The sequence below is a fragment of the Colobus angolensis genome, unplaced genomic scaffold (assembly GCF_000951035.1).
Source record: "Colobus angolensis palliatus isolate OR3802 unplaced genomic scaffold, Cang.pa_1.0 Scaffold288, whole genome shotgun sequence".
Classification (NCBI taxonomy): Eukaryota; Metazoa; Chordata; class Mammalia; order Primates; family Cercopithecidae; genus Colobus; species Colobus angolensis.
Window position 1 is genome coordinate 169,459 of NW_012116132.1, and position 17,486 is coordinate 186,944.

The 17,486-nt window shown below is 39.6% G+C and overlaps 1 protein-coding gene across 1 annotated transcript in view; it reads right to left on the minus strand.

Annotated features, from left to right (window-relative positions):
- Positions 1-8: 8 nt before the first annotated feature.
- LBR (lamin B receptor) overlaps positions 9-17,486 on the minus strand; it is a 25,393-nt gene continuing 7,915 nt past the window's right edge. The window contains exons 4-12 of the mRNA XM_011948972.1: positions 17,052-17,275; positions 14,341-14,395; positions 11,191-11,382; positions 10,081-10,184; positions 9,064-9,189; positions 5,177-5,345; positions 3,159-3,239; positions 2,937-3,059; positions 9-1,970 (exon numbers count right to left, since the gene is read on the minus strand). Coding sequence (XP_011804362.1) covers positions 1,810-1,970; positions 2,937-3,059; positions 3,159-3,239; positions 5,177-5,345; positions 9,064-9,189; positions 10,081-10,184; positions 11,191-11,382; positions 14,341-14,395; positions 17,052-17,275 — 1,235 coding nt within the window. The 3' untranslated portion in view covers positions 9-1,809. The remainder of the gene's footprint in view (positions 1,971-2,936; positions 3,060-3,158; positions 3,240-5,176; positions 5,346-9,063; positions 9,190-10,080; positions 10,185-11,190; positions 11,383-14,340; positions 14,396-17,051; positions 17,276-17,486) is intronic.

Sequence of the window (17,486 nt, forward strand, 5' to 3'; positions counted from 1 at the left end):
CTCCAAAGTGATCAAAATGTTGCTACATTTTATTTTCAACTTAAAACTTAATTATAAAATTTGCCAAATAAACATGTCAAAAACAAAATTAAAAACAAATTATAGCTGATACCCAGAAATTGCAGCACTGTATTGATAACGGGCTCTTTTCATTACCAGGGAAAGAATTTAATGTCCTTCCTTCCTCCCCAAAAGCTTCCTTGGTGCAATCTAGTACAGAAAACGCTGGGACACCACTTTCTGATGCCAGGATAAAAGCAAAATAAAAAAACTGCTTGCACACACTAGCACTGATAAAACAATGACAATTTCGCTAAAAGAATGTTTAAAGACTACAGGATGCTACAGCAAACCAACTTCATGATTGCATTAACATAAGCTAAGTTACATACACTTCAAATGCAGTGTAGAATTAACACTGCATATCTAAATGGCTCATATATAAAATGCGTAATTAAAACCCAAACATACACACTATGTTTATTACATTCCCCTACATTTAAAGTACTGAGAACAATTTAACTTTGAACACAAAAGTTTAGTGAATTTGCTACTGTTCCATTACAGGACAATTAAAAATGAGACTATATCAACCTCACTAGAATTTAATTGCTAAAGCTACCTTATGCACATCTATTAAACTAAAAGAAACGACTTTAACCCCTTAAGTTGTTTTTAAGATAGCACTCCTTTACAGGGAGTGAAGTTTTGTAAATATAAAGGATATATAAAAAATACAGTATAAACTGCATGAGCTTAACAGTAGCAAAAACACTGATGAACTTTTAAAAAGTCAAAAATATATAAAAATATTAGCCTGACACGGCAAATTTTCAAACACCAATCTGTGTAAAAATGTTTAAATATTGATGTTACTTCAAAAATATATACTTTTTCTATTTTTTTTCTATTTGCAATAGTTTATAAAGGCAAACAAACACCTGCAATTGAGGTAGCAAAGCCAAATTCACAAACTTTGGATCAAGAAAAATACCCTTCCTATGTTTTAACAGCATCTTCTATACAATAGTGAATGAATTCTAATTGTTCCAAAATTTTTAATTCACATTACTTTACAAAACTTTATTTAAAATACTGAAAATGTTTTGTTAAAAAGACAGTCCTGACAATCATCTCACTTTCAAAATACTGTACAAAAAAATCTGAAGTCACCATATATTACATAAAACTAAGCTATGTATTTACATTTTCAAATGTAGTTTTAGAAGTTGAGGTTAAGCCAACTGCTACAAATGGTCTCCCTTAAACAGTGTCTGCTAATAATCTCATCGCTCTGCACTTTCAGCATTTAATATAGGCCCTTCTTTTTGCTTTCAAATTATATAACTAGGAAAGGATTTAAAGAAAAACAAATGAATATTCTCTTACTGAATAAAACATAAATGTACTTTAAATGGAACAGTGTTTTCTTTTAAGAAAAGCCAACTGGCCAAAAAACATCAAAATTTGAAAAGTAATCAGAAACCATAAACATCAATAGTATTCTTCACAGTACATTTATATTAAGACTGTCTTCTGATTTCAGATTTTTAAGGGTTGAAAATTTCCCATTAAAATGCAAATTCTCACATCCTTACTTGTATTTTTCCTATGTTAATTATAATTTAATAAAAGTCAACACAGCTATATTAAAAGATCAACTACTTGGCTCTATGGTCCTGGTTCAAAAAGAAAAAAAAATTTACAGATCCTGTCAGTGCAACAAAAGAAAGTTTGGGATTTTTTTCCTTGTTTTTGCAAATGGCAGCTGGAATTGCAGGAGTATTTTGTAGATAAGCCAGAAGAGCATTAGTAGATGTATGGAAATATACGGTAGGGCACACGCTGACAGTACTTTTCCCAAGCCACGCCGTATTTCTTTTTACAGTGGTACTCGTCACGAGCTTCTCGGTGGACAAGCAACATGGTGAAATAAATCACGTAGAAATAAGGTAGAATGTGGTTAAAACCTGTGGATAATAACGGTACATAGTATTAGATATTTTTATTATCACTACAACGTATTTTTTCCTGCTTTTCCCCAAATTCTCTAAAAATGAACCACAAGGTACTTCATTTTCTCTAATAATGAGGAAAACAATTAAACCAGTCTGTAAAATCCCACTGGGAAGTGGCAGAAGGTCGTATCTAAATTAGAAGCTACTCAAAGACTGGTGAATCCATTCTAACAATTCAGCACAATCAAAACATCTGTCCTCATAGTTAATACAAATCTCTCCATTTCTCGCCCCTCTTCCCCCAGCAAAGAGAAAAACTGCTGTCCTCCACTACAGGCCAGGCCACCAAACAGGTAGCAGGCATGGGCCAGCTCCTCAACCTCCACCAGCTCCCCCGGATCCCCCTGCTCCCCCAGCTCCACCAACTCCCCCAGCTCCGCCAACTCCCCAAGGTCCCCCCAGCTTCCCAAGATCCCCCTGTTCCCTCAGTTTCCCCAAATCCCCCAGCTCCACCAGTACCTCCAGCTCCCCCTGATACCCCAGCTCCCCAAGCACCTCCAGCTCCCACAGCTCTCCCTGCTCCCCTGCTTCCCCAGCTCCCCATGAGGCCAGACACACAAAAAGAAAAACAGAATCTCCTTCTCTTCTTAAAAACGAGTTTTTCGCAATCTATGTACACTGAATCATGAACTAAGAAGCTGAATTAATTTCTATATATTCTACTTAGAAAAAAGCTATCAGGCACAATTGAAAACTTAAAATTTTGCTGTTGGGCTTAAAGTAAAACTTCAGGCTCTGTGAATTCCCAATTACCCTCAGAAGCCAGAAGAGCTTCTACAGAGGCCAACCTCACAGTAGAAAAGGGCAACAAAAAGACTCACATCCACCTTGGCCACACTGTCCCACACAAAGGACACACACACACACATCTTTCCAGCGGCTAAAAGGGTCAAACTAGCACTCTTCTGAAATGCTTACCACATGGGAGGGACCACGCCAAGGCCATGATGAGATCACCCAAGTAATTGGGGTGGCGAACAAAGCCCCACCATCCAGAAACTAGAAGATGTTTTCCCGTTGAAGTATGAATGGTTTTTAAATCTATATAAAAATAAAAGTACATTTTTAATGATGTCGAGACAAAAAGAAAAAGAAAACCTTCACGTAATATATATAATATAAACATAAATCAAAACTTACGTGCAAGCTTTGGATCACTGGGATTTTTCCGGAATGCATTTTTCTGAGAATTTGCACCACGGAAGATTACATAACCACAAACTGCAATTTTAAAATATATTCCTATGTTAATAACTTAGTTATACTCTAATGCTTAATAGCATCTGTAATTTCTCTTAAAAATTATTACTATGCTCTGAGGAAATTTCCAAAGCAGACTCCTAGGCTCAAGAGATCCTCCTGCTTCAGCCTTCCAAAATGCTGGGATTACAGGCATGAGCCACCGCACCTGGCCTGATTCTTAAGAACAACTCAAAAACTCTAAATCTCACTATGTAAAAAGATAGTAACCCTTCCGAAATCTATCACACTACTTTAATCATCCACCTAGGGAACACTCTGAAGGCAAAACAAATATAGTTACATCCATGAAAGAGATAAAATCTAAGACAGCCTACATTACAATAAAATCAATACTACAGTTCGGTATAATCAAAATTACAGGCTATATCATCTGTTAGTTACGATATCTACTGGCCATAGCACAAACATTTTATTAATCAAACACTAGAATCAGCACCAGAACATCCTGAACTTTAAATACATGCTGAATCCCATTGTAAATCTACAAGTTCCTAATTTTATCCAAATTTCAGAATGTCAAAAATCAATGTATCAATGACATTTAACTATTATCTAGTTGATCCTCAATAAACTAGTAAGAGAATAACCTCACTTCCTGCTTTGGTTTGAATGTGTCCTCCAAAGTACATGTGTTGGAAACTTAATCCTCAATGCAACAGAGTTGACAGTAGCACCTTCAAGAGATGGTTAGGTCATGAGGGTTCTGCCCTTATGGACAGATTAATGTTGCTATCACAGGAGTGGGCTCAGTATCTCGAGTGGGTTTTTTATAAAAGTATGTTCAGCCTCTCTTGCTCTTCCTCACTCTCTCCTGCCCTCCCTCCCTCTCTCTTGTCCTTCCACCTTCCACCCTGGGATGCTGCAGCAGAAGAGGTCTTGCCAGATTCCAGCACCATGCTCTTTGACTTCCTGGCCTCTAGAACCATGAGCCAAATAAATTTCATGACAAATTACCCAGTCTCAGCTATTCTGTTTGAGCAGCACAAAACAGCCTAAGACATCCCCCACTTTTAGCTGAACTATAAAATACACTGTCTTGAATCATAAAATGGACATGGGCAACCAAACCACTGGTGAAAATAAATCTTAATTTTAACCAATGGTTTGAATTTCTTCTTCTACCACAGATACTAACTAGTGTAGCAAAACTATCTATATTTGAAGTTCACTGCTAATTTTCCCTGCTCAACCTCTAGTAGATGTGTTTAAGGGTTTAATGAACAGGGTAAGGACAAAGAAAATTCATCCTGAAGTAAAATACATGACTGACCCTGGTGAACTGCAGCTGCAGCCGAACTGGACTTCTCTGTCTTTCCCAACCTCATCTCACACTTCCCCACCATACACCCTTGCTGAGCTGTTCCAGTGCCTGACTTTTGGATCTCTCCATCCCATTTTACCCTCTAAAACTCAAATCAAACACCATATCCTCCAATAAGTTCACACTAAAGCTCCCCAGAGAGAAGTTCTCTACCTTAAACACCCGTCATCTAAGCCCCTCTTGGTGCTCACTCATGTCTTACTTCTCCTGCTAGAACGCGAGCTCTATGAAGGCAAGACGAATCTTCTTTATAAGATGCCTACCAGGAAAAGCAGGCACTCAAGAGAAAAAACGTAAGGTTACTAAAACAAATTTAACCAACTTAAATTTATTAAATTTAAAAGCAAGGTGGTTCGTTTAAAATGATCTGTTTCAAGTACTACTGAGAACCCAGGTACGAACCATCCATTCTCTTTGCAAAATGCAGACTTTTTATTACTCATCATAAATGGCTTCGAATTGAGCTAATACTGACCATTCAAAATGGCATGTTTCAAATATGTAGACATCAGAGCATAAAAGCCTCAGTACATAATATTTAATAAATTAAACTGAGACTAAAATTAATACTCACGTTTCAGAACAATAATTAGAGAAGCCATTGGCCAAGACACTTCATTTGGATGACTGACTAAGTAAAAGGCTTGGAAGCTGTAAATAAACGGAACCCACACCAAATCTCCAAAAGCCAGCATGAATCCAAATCCATCGTGGATGATGTCCATGGTCGTCAACAACGCTTCCTATAAGGATACAGACAGTGGAAAGGGAGAAAGAGCTTCTATGTTTAAAGTATTCAAATAAAGTACTAGTTTATAGGCAAATGTATAAAGTGCTATGGGCAGGTCCACAACCAACATTTTTTTGTTAAAGGGGAGAGAGATTTGGGTCTCCTGGACTGCTAGGTCTTTCTGCCTCACATTCTCCTGTCACGCCAGCCTCTCGCTCATGTTCCCGAGATAACAGATCTCTAAAGCATTTCCCATGCCCAGGCCCTCCCCTCTGCTGGCAACCCCTCCTCCAACCTGGGCACTTCTCAGATGTCACCACCCACCAGTAGGCTACAGCAATTGGGTTACTGTACTTGTCTAGTCACTCTCCACTATACTAAAAGCCTCTAAAAGACAGAGGCTGTGTGTTTTTACCTTTGCCACCCCAGTAACTAGCACAGTGTCCACCATGGAGAGAAGTCTTCAAAATATGTTTGCTGAAGGAATACGATCACCAACTCTTTTTGTTTCAATTCCACATGCACCAATCTAATTTCTAATTATAATCTGGCTTTTCATGTAGATTTTCCACAGAAGAAATTAAGCTGTCTGGCAACATGGTGAACTGACAGCTTCACTTCTCATGCAAATTAACAAAAGTGCATTACTCCCTGGTGATTTGCTTAGCATGAGCCAGTTTGCCTCTCAACCAGGATAAGGGACAGGCCAGACTCTAGAATACAGACATACCGCCAAGGTTAACACTCTGAAGGTCTGGCCTGAGGGAATCTCCAAACTACCTGGAACCTCAGTACAGACCACTGATGTTGAAAAATTAGCCAGTATAGGCCGGGCGTGGTGACTCACACCTGTAATCCCAGCAATTTGGGAGGCTGAGGCAGGTGGATCACGAGGTCAAGAGTTCGAGACCAAACTGGCCAACATAGTGAAACCCTGTCTCTATTAAAAATACAAAAAAAAAAAACTTAGCCAAGCATGGTGGCGTATGCCTGTAGTCCCAGCTACTCAGGAGGCTGAGGCAGGAGAATCACCTGAACCCAGGAGGCGGAGGTTGCAGTGAGCCGAGATCGCACCACTGCACTCCAGCCTGGACGACAGAGCAAGACTCTGTCTCAAAAAAAAAAAAAGAAAGAAAAGAAAAACAAAAATTAGCCAGTATAAGCTCTGCTGGAGAATCAAAGTTCTAGGTTAAAGAAAAAGAGTGGTACCTCCAAATAGGATTTTTTTTCCAGAAAAGAAAGCAAATAGGCCATGGAACAGAAAAACAGATGTCATATGGAACAGAAAAACCAATCTCACAGAATCTAGCTCCTTAGGCTTATACTTTTTAGTTACCAGAGTTCTTTATTCTCCTTAAAAAAAAAAATTGACATGTAATAATTGTACATATTTATGGGGTACACAGTGATGCTGCCATACATCTAATATATAGTAATCCAATCTGGATAATTAGCATATCCATCATCTCAAACACACTATTTCTTTGTGTTAGGAATATTCAATATCCTTCTAGCTATTTGAAACTATGTATCACTGTTAACTATAGTCATCCTACAGCAGTATAGAATACTAGAACTTAGAACTTACTCCTCCTATCAAGTGGTAATTTTGTATCCTTTAACAAACTTCTCCCTATCTTTCCCTTCTCCCTAACCTTCCCACCTTCCCACATCCTCTGTTCTACTTTGTACTTTTATGACATCAACTTTTTTAGCTCCCACATATAAGTGAGGACACGTGGTGTTTTAACTTTCTGTCCCCGAGAGTGTCTTATTCTTATCTCTCAAGGCCTGTAATCTGATTCCTGGTCCAAAAGAGGATAAAGGTGACAAAATGGAGGGAGCAGATAAAAGCAGGTGTGGTGAATAGCAGTGAGAGGGCAAAGGGTAAGCACCCAGTGCCAGGTCGGGGGGAGGACCTTAGCCCCACCAGCTCCTGAGCCCCAAGGTTTTCGCAGGCCAGACTCAGAGGAAGGGTCATACATATTTAAACCGGTAGTCTCCGTTTTCTTAAGGTATAGCACATTCGTGAATACAGAGGGATTTCTATCAAGTGACCTAACAAAAAAGTTATTAAGCATCTGCTAATTGCCCAGTGGCATGCCAGCATGCTACAGAAATTATAAAATACAATCCTTCCTCAAGAAGATTATCATCATCTGGCTGAGATACTGAGAACAGACAGAAAACAATTTCCTAACTCTAGTTTTCTACCCCTGGGGCTATGTTAATTTTGCCTTAAAATGCAAAAAAATTTTCTTTTAACAGAGGTCAGTGTTTGGCTAAATCTATAGAAAATATGAACTTCTAAGTCAATTAAAAAGTGACGACCACAACATGGCAGAAAGCTATTAACAGACGAAACCAGAAAAAAAGATCACTTATCAATGGAAAACTACTAGAAAGGAAGGTTTAAAGAAGCCTGAGGTGAGCAAAACAGTGAAATATCATTTGATTTGCAAACTGTTACCTATACGCTCTTTTGGCGATTCATTCTGTAACAGCAAACAAAGCTACACTGGTAATAGTAAGTGCATTTACAAAAGAGTTGTTTTTTAATTTCAAAAACGTGTTTAATTTTGGATTGACTTGGAATTTTTAAAGTCAATTTGAAGTGCTGTCACCACCTTCACAGCTTCCCAGGCTCTGAGCCAGGGTCTGTGAAGTGGTAGGAGGGCAACAGGAACCCGTAATTAGCGGATAGCACTAATCCCAACACTTGTAATTGAGGTTTACCTCAAAGTGGCCCTAATCTTCCTAAATAACAAGATCATCGAAACACCAATATCAAACTTGCGAAGTTGTTCTGACTAAATACTCTCTGCAATTTTGCATAGAAGGCCACAATTAAAGACCAGCCGGCAGGTGTGGGGGAGATATATAGTAATGATGGCCAATAATACACTTTTTTTTAATGTTCCAGGCTCAAAGAGAAAAGGTCTTCTTTCAAAATGTCAGCGCAGACTGTCTCAACACACTGTCATTAAAACTTGTTTTGGAACATTATGATGTATAGCTGCCAGATTTGTTTTTAATATGGAAAGAAAACTAGACGTGGAATTTGGAGATGATCACAAAAATAACAGTAAATATGATAAAATACTTGTAAAATAAGCCTGAGGAAGAAAAATTTTTTAAAGGAATATGCTGGTTGAGACAGAGAAAACAAACAAAACATTTACCAGTCTTCGACTAGCAGAAAGACTAGTCAATGTACGAAAAAAGACACGAGATGAAAACTTAGCCTTATTTCAACTGGTTTCCTCAATGCACCTTGATTTCTGATTTTACTTTCATCTAATTAGAGCTAGTCTTTGTATTTTAAAATACTAACAATAAAACACCTCCCCCATTATTTAAAAACCAGGTGACTCTTGACAATCCAAGAAACACCATTCTAATTTGGTAATAATCCATCCATTTTCATGTGATACCATAATTACCACCGCCCACAAAAACAAACCCAAGATCCACCAATCTTATATTGAGAATATTACTTTTAAACACAAGATCAGCTGATAAACACCGAAGCACTCCCAAATGCCCAGAAACTTCCCACCTGTCAGCGCTCCCTCCTCAGCTTTGCATGGATGGCCTCATCGTCCTCACAAGCAGCCTTGGAGGCAGGCCATGCTCCCCTCACTTTGTGTGCAAGAAGCCGAGGCTCTGACTGGTCACTCACCCACTCAAAATCATCTGACTCCAAGGCCTTGGCTCTTAAAATTAATTACCTCATTCCAGAGAGCGTCCACCACATAGAGAAGCTGGAAACTATTAACCAAAATCATAGCCAAGGATGGAATAGCACGGTCCTGTATTTTCATTTCAGCCAAAAGCATCACCAAGTTAATAACCACCTGAAATAAAAGGGGAAAGTATATAGCCTCAAAGCACCTCCCCAGGGACCTTAGCACTACAAAGGCATGAGTGAGCTTCACAGCTGAGACACCTGGCAGACGCCACCTTAACACCTACCCGCCACCAGGAATAAGACATCTCAGCACCATGGGCTCTTGGACCCAATGCACTGAGGACACAGTTATCATTTCTATGTTCCTGTCACAGTGCATAACTTCACCCCAATCAAAGAGAACACCGGAATGACCCAAACTGAGGGACACTCTTACAAAATAACCAACCAGTACTTTCCAAAAAGTATCAAGGTCATGAGAGACAAGGAAAGCCTAAACAACTATTAGACTAGAGAAGACTAAGAAGAAATAACAACCAAATGCATCGTGGAGTCCTGTCGAGGTTCCTGGAACAGAAAAAGGACAACAGCGGAAAAACTGGTGAACTCAACTGAGGCCTGTGGACTCGGTAACTAATGCTGCCGCTATGTTAATCTGCTGTTCTTCATCATTACACTCTGGTTTCCTCCAAGGTTAACATTGTGAGAAATAGAGTGAAGGGTGGAAGGGAACTCTTTGCTATATATCTGCAACTCCAAGCCTAAAACTAGGTAAAAATAAGGTTTTAAAAAAGAGGAAAATGCATCCACACTATCACTTTCCTACATAAATATAAACTGATATAATAAAAATAAAGCAAAGAAAAGATACTTAATTTGTCATATCTTAAACCTCTGGAAAATATTTACAAGAAAATATTTTGATAGATTTATGGAAAGCCATAATTATCCCTAAAAATATACCACCCACTGCTTATTTTTAAATGGTCTACATTTCTTTCTAGCAATTAATTAGACCTATTGAATTGAAATTTAGAAAGAAAAAAAAAAGACATACCCATCCAATCAATCCGGGGCGCAATTCACAAAAGTATTTGAGATCAAAAGTACCAATTCGAGGGTTTAATTCACGGCCAATGAAGAAATCATAGACAGCATTTCCTGAGAAGGGAAAAGTGTTTACCCAGTGTTCCAAACCCAGTCAGGAGGCTTTAAAACTGCACTGCTGCCCACTATCCGGGCTCACAATTCAACTGTCTGCAAGTGCCTGAGCAGAGCTCTGGTGGTGAGAGGTAGACAGGACGGCACAGACTAGGGGAGATGCCTGTCCAACTGAAAGGGCAGTTACTACAGCCTTTGGGGAGCCGGGGACCCAGATAACCCAGGTTTCTTAAAAAACAACCAAAATCATGGGGGCCCCCCAAAGGACTTTACACTCACAATTTTTTTAGATAGGCAACATTTTTTTATATTTAAATACTTTAGCTCAGCATCAACCAATTTGTAACCTCTCTTGTTTCTTTTGTCTTGTTTTTGTTTTGAGGTGGAGCCTCGTTCTGTGGTCCAGGCTAGAGTGCAGTGGCACAGTCTCAGCTCACTGCAACGTCTGCCTCCCATGCTCAAGTGATTCTCCTGCCTAAGCCTCCCGAGTAGCTGGGATTACAGGTGTGCGCCACCACGCCCAGCTGATTTTTGTATTTTTAGTAGAGACGCGGTTTCACCATATTGGCCAGGCTGGTCTCAAACTCCTGATCTCAAGTGATCTGCCTGCCTTGGCCTCCCAAAGTACTGGGATTACAGGCGTGAGCCACCTCACCCAGCCAGCAACCTCTGTTGTTTTGTTTTTGCTTTTTAAAGAGTATCTACTATTTTGGACAAAGAAATAATATTTGTCATAAGTTAAAATGCCTGTAAGTTTACTAAACGTCTTACTGTCATCAAGCAACTGCAAAAAAAAGAAATGAATAAGTATGAAGGAAAAACAAAAACATTTTCTTCTTTTAAATTCATATCTCTTTAACTTTTTTCTTCATCTTTTCATTTTTTCTTACTTCTGTTCATTTCCCAAAAAATGAAGTTAGAAAAAAAGCAATCTACTCAAATCTAGAAACGGCTGCTGGAGGGCTCTGGAACGCATTCATCCAACACGAGATTCATCACTGCTCACCAGAGCTGGCAGGCGACAGGTCATTCCGGGGTGCTTTCAGAGAGCGCATGTAGAGATACACACTCAAGACCACACAAAAAACAGTGGCCCCAAGTGCAAACTGAAGAAAATGACTGTACACGTAATGAAACTCTACGCCCTGGAAGAGAGATGTTCCGATGACTGCAGATGTCAGGATAAAAGCATAGAATCCTTTAAAAAAAAAAAAAAAAAAAAAAAGAAAAGGGTAAAATTTATGTTAACCCAAGGCTCACATGAGACGTACGCCATTATGAAACAATACAATGTTCATTTTTAAAGTCTTAATGTCATTATTCAGACTAAATACACACAAATATGCAAATAAGCAATGTCCTGAGGTATTATCTTCAATATACATACCATTATCTCTTGTAGAACTTTCCAAATAGTTTAACACATTGATTCTTTTTCAGTTCAAATGGTCATTATTTGCTTTTAATTAAGGGAAAACTGACAAGTGCAACCTGAAAATTCCCACAATCCAAACTCTTAGGCACAAAGTCAAATGGCTAATTATTAACAGAGCTGAGCCAAACACACATTTTAAAGTCTAATGCCATTACCTAAGGGGAGGGTATTATGCACTCACCAGGGGCCAGGCACTGAGCTAGGTTAGTAGTTACAAAATTATAAATATTTATACTTAACCAACTTGTCAATAATGGTTTCAAAAGATTCTAGTAAAACTCTACCATCCAGAACAGAGATCTTACGATGCCACCCGCAGAGAAGACGCCACAACACAAATGCTGGAGGCCAGGCAAGGGACTGTGAGTATCCATGGGGTAGGGACAGCAGGTGGGCACATTCACAGGCAATGCCAAGTTAAAAAGCACCCACCCTGTGAGGCTCCACAGAACTCTCGTTCCAGGCTAGTCCTGCTGCCACACAGAAAGGCTCACTGGGAGATCCAATTTTTCCTTTTGGCTGAAGAAATAGTTTTGTGGACGGGCGCAGTGGCTCGCGCCTGTAATCCCAGCACTTTGGGAGGCCGAGGCGGGCGGATCACGAGGTCAGGAGATCGAGACCAGCCTGGCTAACACGGTGAAACCCCATCTTTACTAAAAATACAAAAAAAATTAGCCAGGCATGGTGGCAGGCACCTGTAGTCCCAGCTACTCGGGAAGCTGAGCATGAGAATGGCATGAACCTGGGAGGAAGAGGTTGCAGTGAGCCAAGATCACGCCACTGCACTCCAGCCTGGGTAACAGAGCAAGACTCCGTCTCAAAAAAAAAAAAAAGAAAGAAATAGTTTTGCTTTCAAGGGAGCTGAGTGCCTGAAAGAGCTGTGCTCCTAACAAGTCATCAAATCACATTAGGATAAACGGTCAAACGCAAAAAAAAGAAGTAGCCGTTATTTACTTGAGAATTCTAAAACCAAACCTTTTGTAAAACAATGGTTGTCTCAACTTATCTGAATCCACATTTTCTACAAATACTCCAAATAATAACTTCTAATTTTAAATTCTGACTTTTAAAGATATTCATTTACCTTTCATAAAATGTATATTTTAAAAAAGAATGGTTAGATGAAGCAGTCTTTTGCTCTCTAGCCCACATGGATTAAAAATAATCATCCAAAATGTCTTAGGAATCTCCTTAGTTAATAATGGTAAAATTCATGAAAAGAAACCTCAATACTTGAACCCGAGTAATTAGATAAGACATTTTTAAGAAGGATCAAGCAACTTGGCCAGCCACTCCCCCACTGGCTACAAGAGCTCCATGTCCAAGCACTGTGCTCAGTCTCTGTATGTACCACACCCCTCAGAGGGAAGTGAAAATGTAACACAAGACTACTTAGAAAAGAATCAGTGCCTGCAGAGAAACACACAAAACACTGAAATCAAAAGACCTGGCAGCAAAGTCAACAACCCACCTCGCCCCAGACTCACCTTCCCCGGTGTGGCAAGTGAACCACCAGAGGGAGGGAGGGTGCCAAAGGTTCTAAAACTCGCTCCATCAGCAAACAATTTGGTAAAAGCAACAAAAAGTCTGACAATACCAATGACAAGTTTTACGCACCCACCAGGGGTCAGATGCTGGAGCTACGGCAGATGCCTTGTCACGTGACTGGCACTAAAAGGCAGAAGGTGTCTAAACTATCTTTGGCTTCCCTTTTAGAACCCAGGAGAGTGATTGCAGACAGAGTAGATGCTGGGTAAGTCTCTAAACAAAGATCCAAAGTTAGAAAATGAAGAATTGAAAGGATAAAAAGTTAAACCATTAAAATATATAATGTAATTCTCAAGAAAAGGAAAACACTCTACTCCCATCTCGTCAAATGGAAAATCATTCAAGGATGACTACAAAATAGATCTGTACTTTGCCAAAGTCTTCAAATGGCAAAGCTGGACTGATGCACTCAGCACATGCTCTTATAGTGCCAGGTGCCAGACCCAGAGGGAGCAAGGTCTACCCATTTACTGAGCTGCTCAGTGAGTTCACCACTCATCCATCCAGCCTTCACATATGAATGAGCACCCACTACGTGCCCATTTTCCTGGCATGAAGGGCATCACAATGAACACAGCCAAGTCCTAGCCCATGAAGCCACATTCTAGTGGAGAGACCCTAATGAAGAGACAAATACACTGACGTGTGGAGGCACAAATGTCAGACAGAAAAATAAAACAGAGCAGGGGAGAGAAAGGGACCTGAAGGTTTCTCTCAGCAGAGACGAGATGGAGGTGAAGATGCAGGTGTCAGACATTTGGAGGTAAGTTTTCCAGGCAAAGGCCCAGGAAGAGTGTGTGACAAATATTCAAGGGACAGCCCAGAGGACATGAGCAAGGGCAAGAGCAGCTCACACAGCAGGAGTGGCCTAGATACCCGCATCCGTGTAACACCTCAAGGTGATAAAATCCTAGACAAGTGCAATGATTTCTAACAGTGATGAACACTATTAAAAACATAAAACTGGAGAGTGGACAAGAGTGACTAAGAGGCTATGTTACTTTACATGGCATAATTTATACATGTTGGCTACAGGTATAAACAGTTGCCCTTCCGACTACTAAGATAATTTATCACTTACTACTCTGGTCTAATCAGCTTTAACAAACAGTTTAACACTTAGAAGTTTAAGCTGTCAAATCATCAATTTGAGTCTTAAAAAAAGAAAATCACCATTTAATCTATACTTGAGTCTTCTTCCATCAATAAGAGGCGTTCCTTCTACAACCTTAAAAGAAAAAAAATTTACAAATTTACAAAGCACATCACCATCATATATACATATATATACACACATACATGTATATCTTCTAATATCACTTAATTTTCAACATGCCCAAGAAGGAAGATATCTTGTAATAGGGAAATTTTGTAATGTATTTCAAAAACCCTAGTGGCAAGCCTTTTAATGATGCAATTCCACCTTCAGGAATTTATCTTAAATACAAATTCAGTAATGACTTCCTAGTGTAGGACCCAGCAACTGCAACAGCCACACTCCCCGGAACACTCCTGTGTACCACCTCAAGACTAAATGGCTTAAATACCTTTACATCTAGTGGACCCCTAGCTCAAACATCTACCAATGGCTGCCTAACACTTACAAAGTAACAGTACAATTCCACTGTCTTCCATTTGTGGGGTCCTTTTCAACTGGGCTCTACCCTGTTGACCCACTCTACTATGACTCAAGTGCTATTTGATGGTGCGTACTCATATGCTTACTTGCTCTGCTATATATTATACATATATTGCCCATCCAGTTATTTAACCATTTCATGTGATTCTTTTATCTGCAATAAGAGACTGTGAGAGGCCAGGTGTGGTGACTCGTGCCTGTAATCCCAGCACTTTGAGAGGTCAAGGTAGGAGGATCATTTGAGTCCAGGAGTTGAAGACAAGCCTGGGCAACATGGTGAAATCCCCTCTCTACAAAAATACAAAATACAAAAATTAGCCAAGCCTGGTGGCACACGCCTGTGGTCCCAGCTACTCTGGAGTCTGAGGTGGGAAGATGACTTCAGCCCAGGAGGAGGAGGTTGCAGATTGCGCCACTGCATGCCAGCCTGGGCGATAGAGCAAGACACTGTCTCAAGAAAAAAAAAAAGAGAGAGAGAGACTGTGAGCATGCATCATGCATGAGAACCATCTCCTCTCTTCATTCGGCATCACCCACAGCATTCAGCACAGAGATACCAAAAGACATGGTACCCAACTGAACTGGCTGAGTAAAAAGTCCACTTGCCCAATGCAGCCACATTTTACCCCACAAAATAACTATTCAGAAATGTAGCAATTCATTTCAAACTGTAAAATATAAATATAGTATCATTTGCTCTGGGCTAACCTACTGTATCCTATCATTAGCTACAGATTTCACTAGCTAGTATTCCTCCTCTCCCAGGAGAAATGTAAAAGCTGTTTGAGACCACAGGATTAGTAAAATCCCACATGCTAATTTCAGATGATCCTTATCTATTAAAGGTGTCTAGTAAATGCTGTGTTGGGCTTTAATCTGTGAATATACAGATCCAAATCTACAGTCAGCCCTCCGTATCCGTGAGATCCACATCCATGGATTCAACCAACCACAGATCCAAAACATTTGGGAAAAAATTGCATCTGCACTGAATATGTACAGACTTCTTTTTCTTGTCATTATTCCCTAACACAGTATAATAACTATTTACATGGCACCTACGTTGTATTAGGTATTGTAAGTAACCTAGAGGTAACAAAAGTATACAAGGAGGATGTACACAGGTTATATACAAATATTACACTATTTCTTATCAGGGACTTGAGCACCCTCAGATTTTAGTATGTACAGGAGGTCCTGGAACCACTCCCCAAGGATATCAAGGGATGACGGTATAATATTAATATATTTTAATATATATGCTTTTAGTCACTTTAGTCTATGAGTATATACATGTATGACTTTAAACACAAAACTGCTTTCCTTGATACACTGAAATCACCTCATCCTAAATGAATCTGAATTTAACTGTAGAGCCTTAACGTAAAAATGACTGAAGGTCTTTATCACAAAAATCCTTGCTAGAGCCACTAAAGTTATGGTCTCACTCCACAGTATTAAGCCTGCAGCTCTACCCTCCTATTACTGGCATTCACCAGTAAAAGTGATCCTTTGGTTTACAGACAATTGGCAAACTTGCAAAGCCCTAAGAATAAGATCTTTAAATAAATGATTTATTACTTAGGTAATCTCATGTTTCTTTAAATATATCCAAGTAAAGGATTCTACTGAAAGAAGAAAAAACTACACTTAGCAATGGAGATTTTAAAGATTTTAAATGGATATTTTAAAGATATTGCAGGAATCTGAAAACAACATAAAATGTTCTTGACAACAAGCTTCTGAAAGAGATGAAAATTAGAAACTTTTCATACTTTTTTAAAGTAAAAGATGTAGACTAAAGTCCATCGAGCCCAGCAGCCTATCAATTAATCATTTAAAAGGCTGCATCTGAAATAACGCGTACTGAGAGTGAATTTTTTTTCCACAGCAATCTCCACTGAGAGTCAGGCTGCTTTGCAAAACAGCCTATTCTTTTCTATTTGGTTTGAAAAGTTACACAAGAAATCTCAATCAGATTTTTTTTAAGCTCCTCTTAATAAGCAAGTGTTATATAGACAGCACAAGAGAAATGGCTTCATGAACTAAGTTTTGGGAGTTATGACCAACAACAGCCTCTAACCTCTGAACTACTGTAAGGCTGGGCAGCATGGCACACGCCTGTGGTCCCAGTGACTCAGGAGGCTGGGCAAGAGGATCACTTGAGCCAGAAGTTGGAGACCCACCTGGGCAATATAGTGAGACCTCATCCTATTAAAACAAAACAGAATTACCATAAACGTACCTTTCCAATTGGCAGTAAGTAGAACAGGACTTGAATCAAAAACCACAGGAGGTAGACCCCAAATACTCTGGTTTCCCATAACTCATACAAAGCTGGCAAAGGAGGAGGGAAATTCAGAAGACTGGGATCTTTCTGTTTACACATCAACAGCAACAGGAAGAGGAACACAGGCAGGCCAAACATGATGAGAAACACACCTGCAAACAATTCATGAACATTTGAGGCTCAAATTTCAATCTGGTTTATTCATTTAAGAATCATGTTTGTTTTTGTTTTTTTGTTTTGGTTGTTTTTTTTTTTTTTTGAGACAGAGTCTCGCTCTGTCGCCCAGGCTGGAGTGCAGTGGCCGGATCTCAGCTCACTACAAGCTCCGCCTCACGGGTTTACACCATTCTCCTGCCTCAGCCTCCCGAGTAGCTGGGACTACAGGCGCCC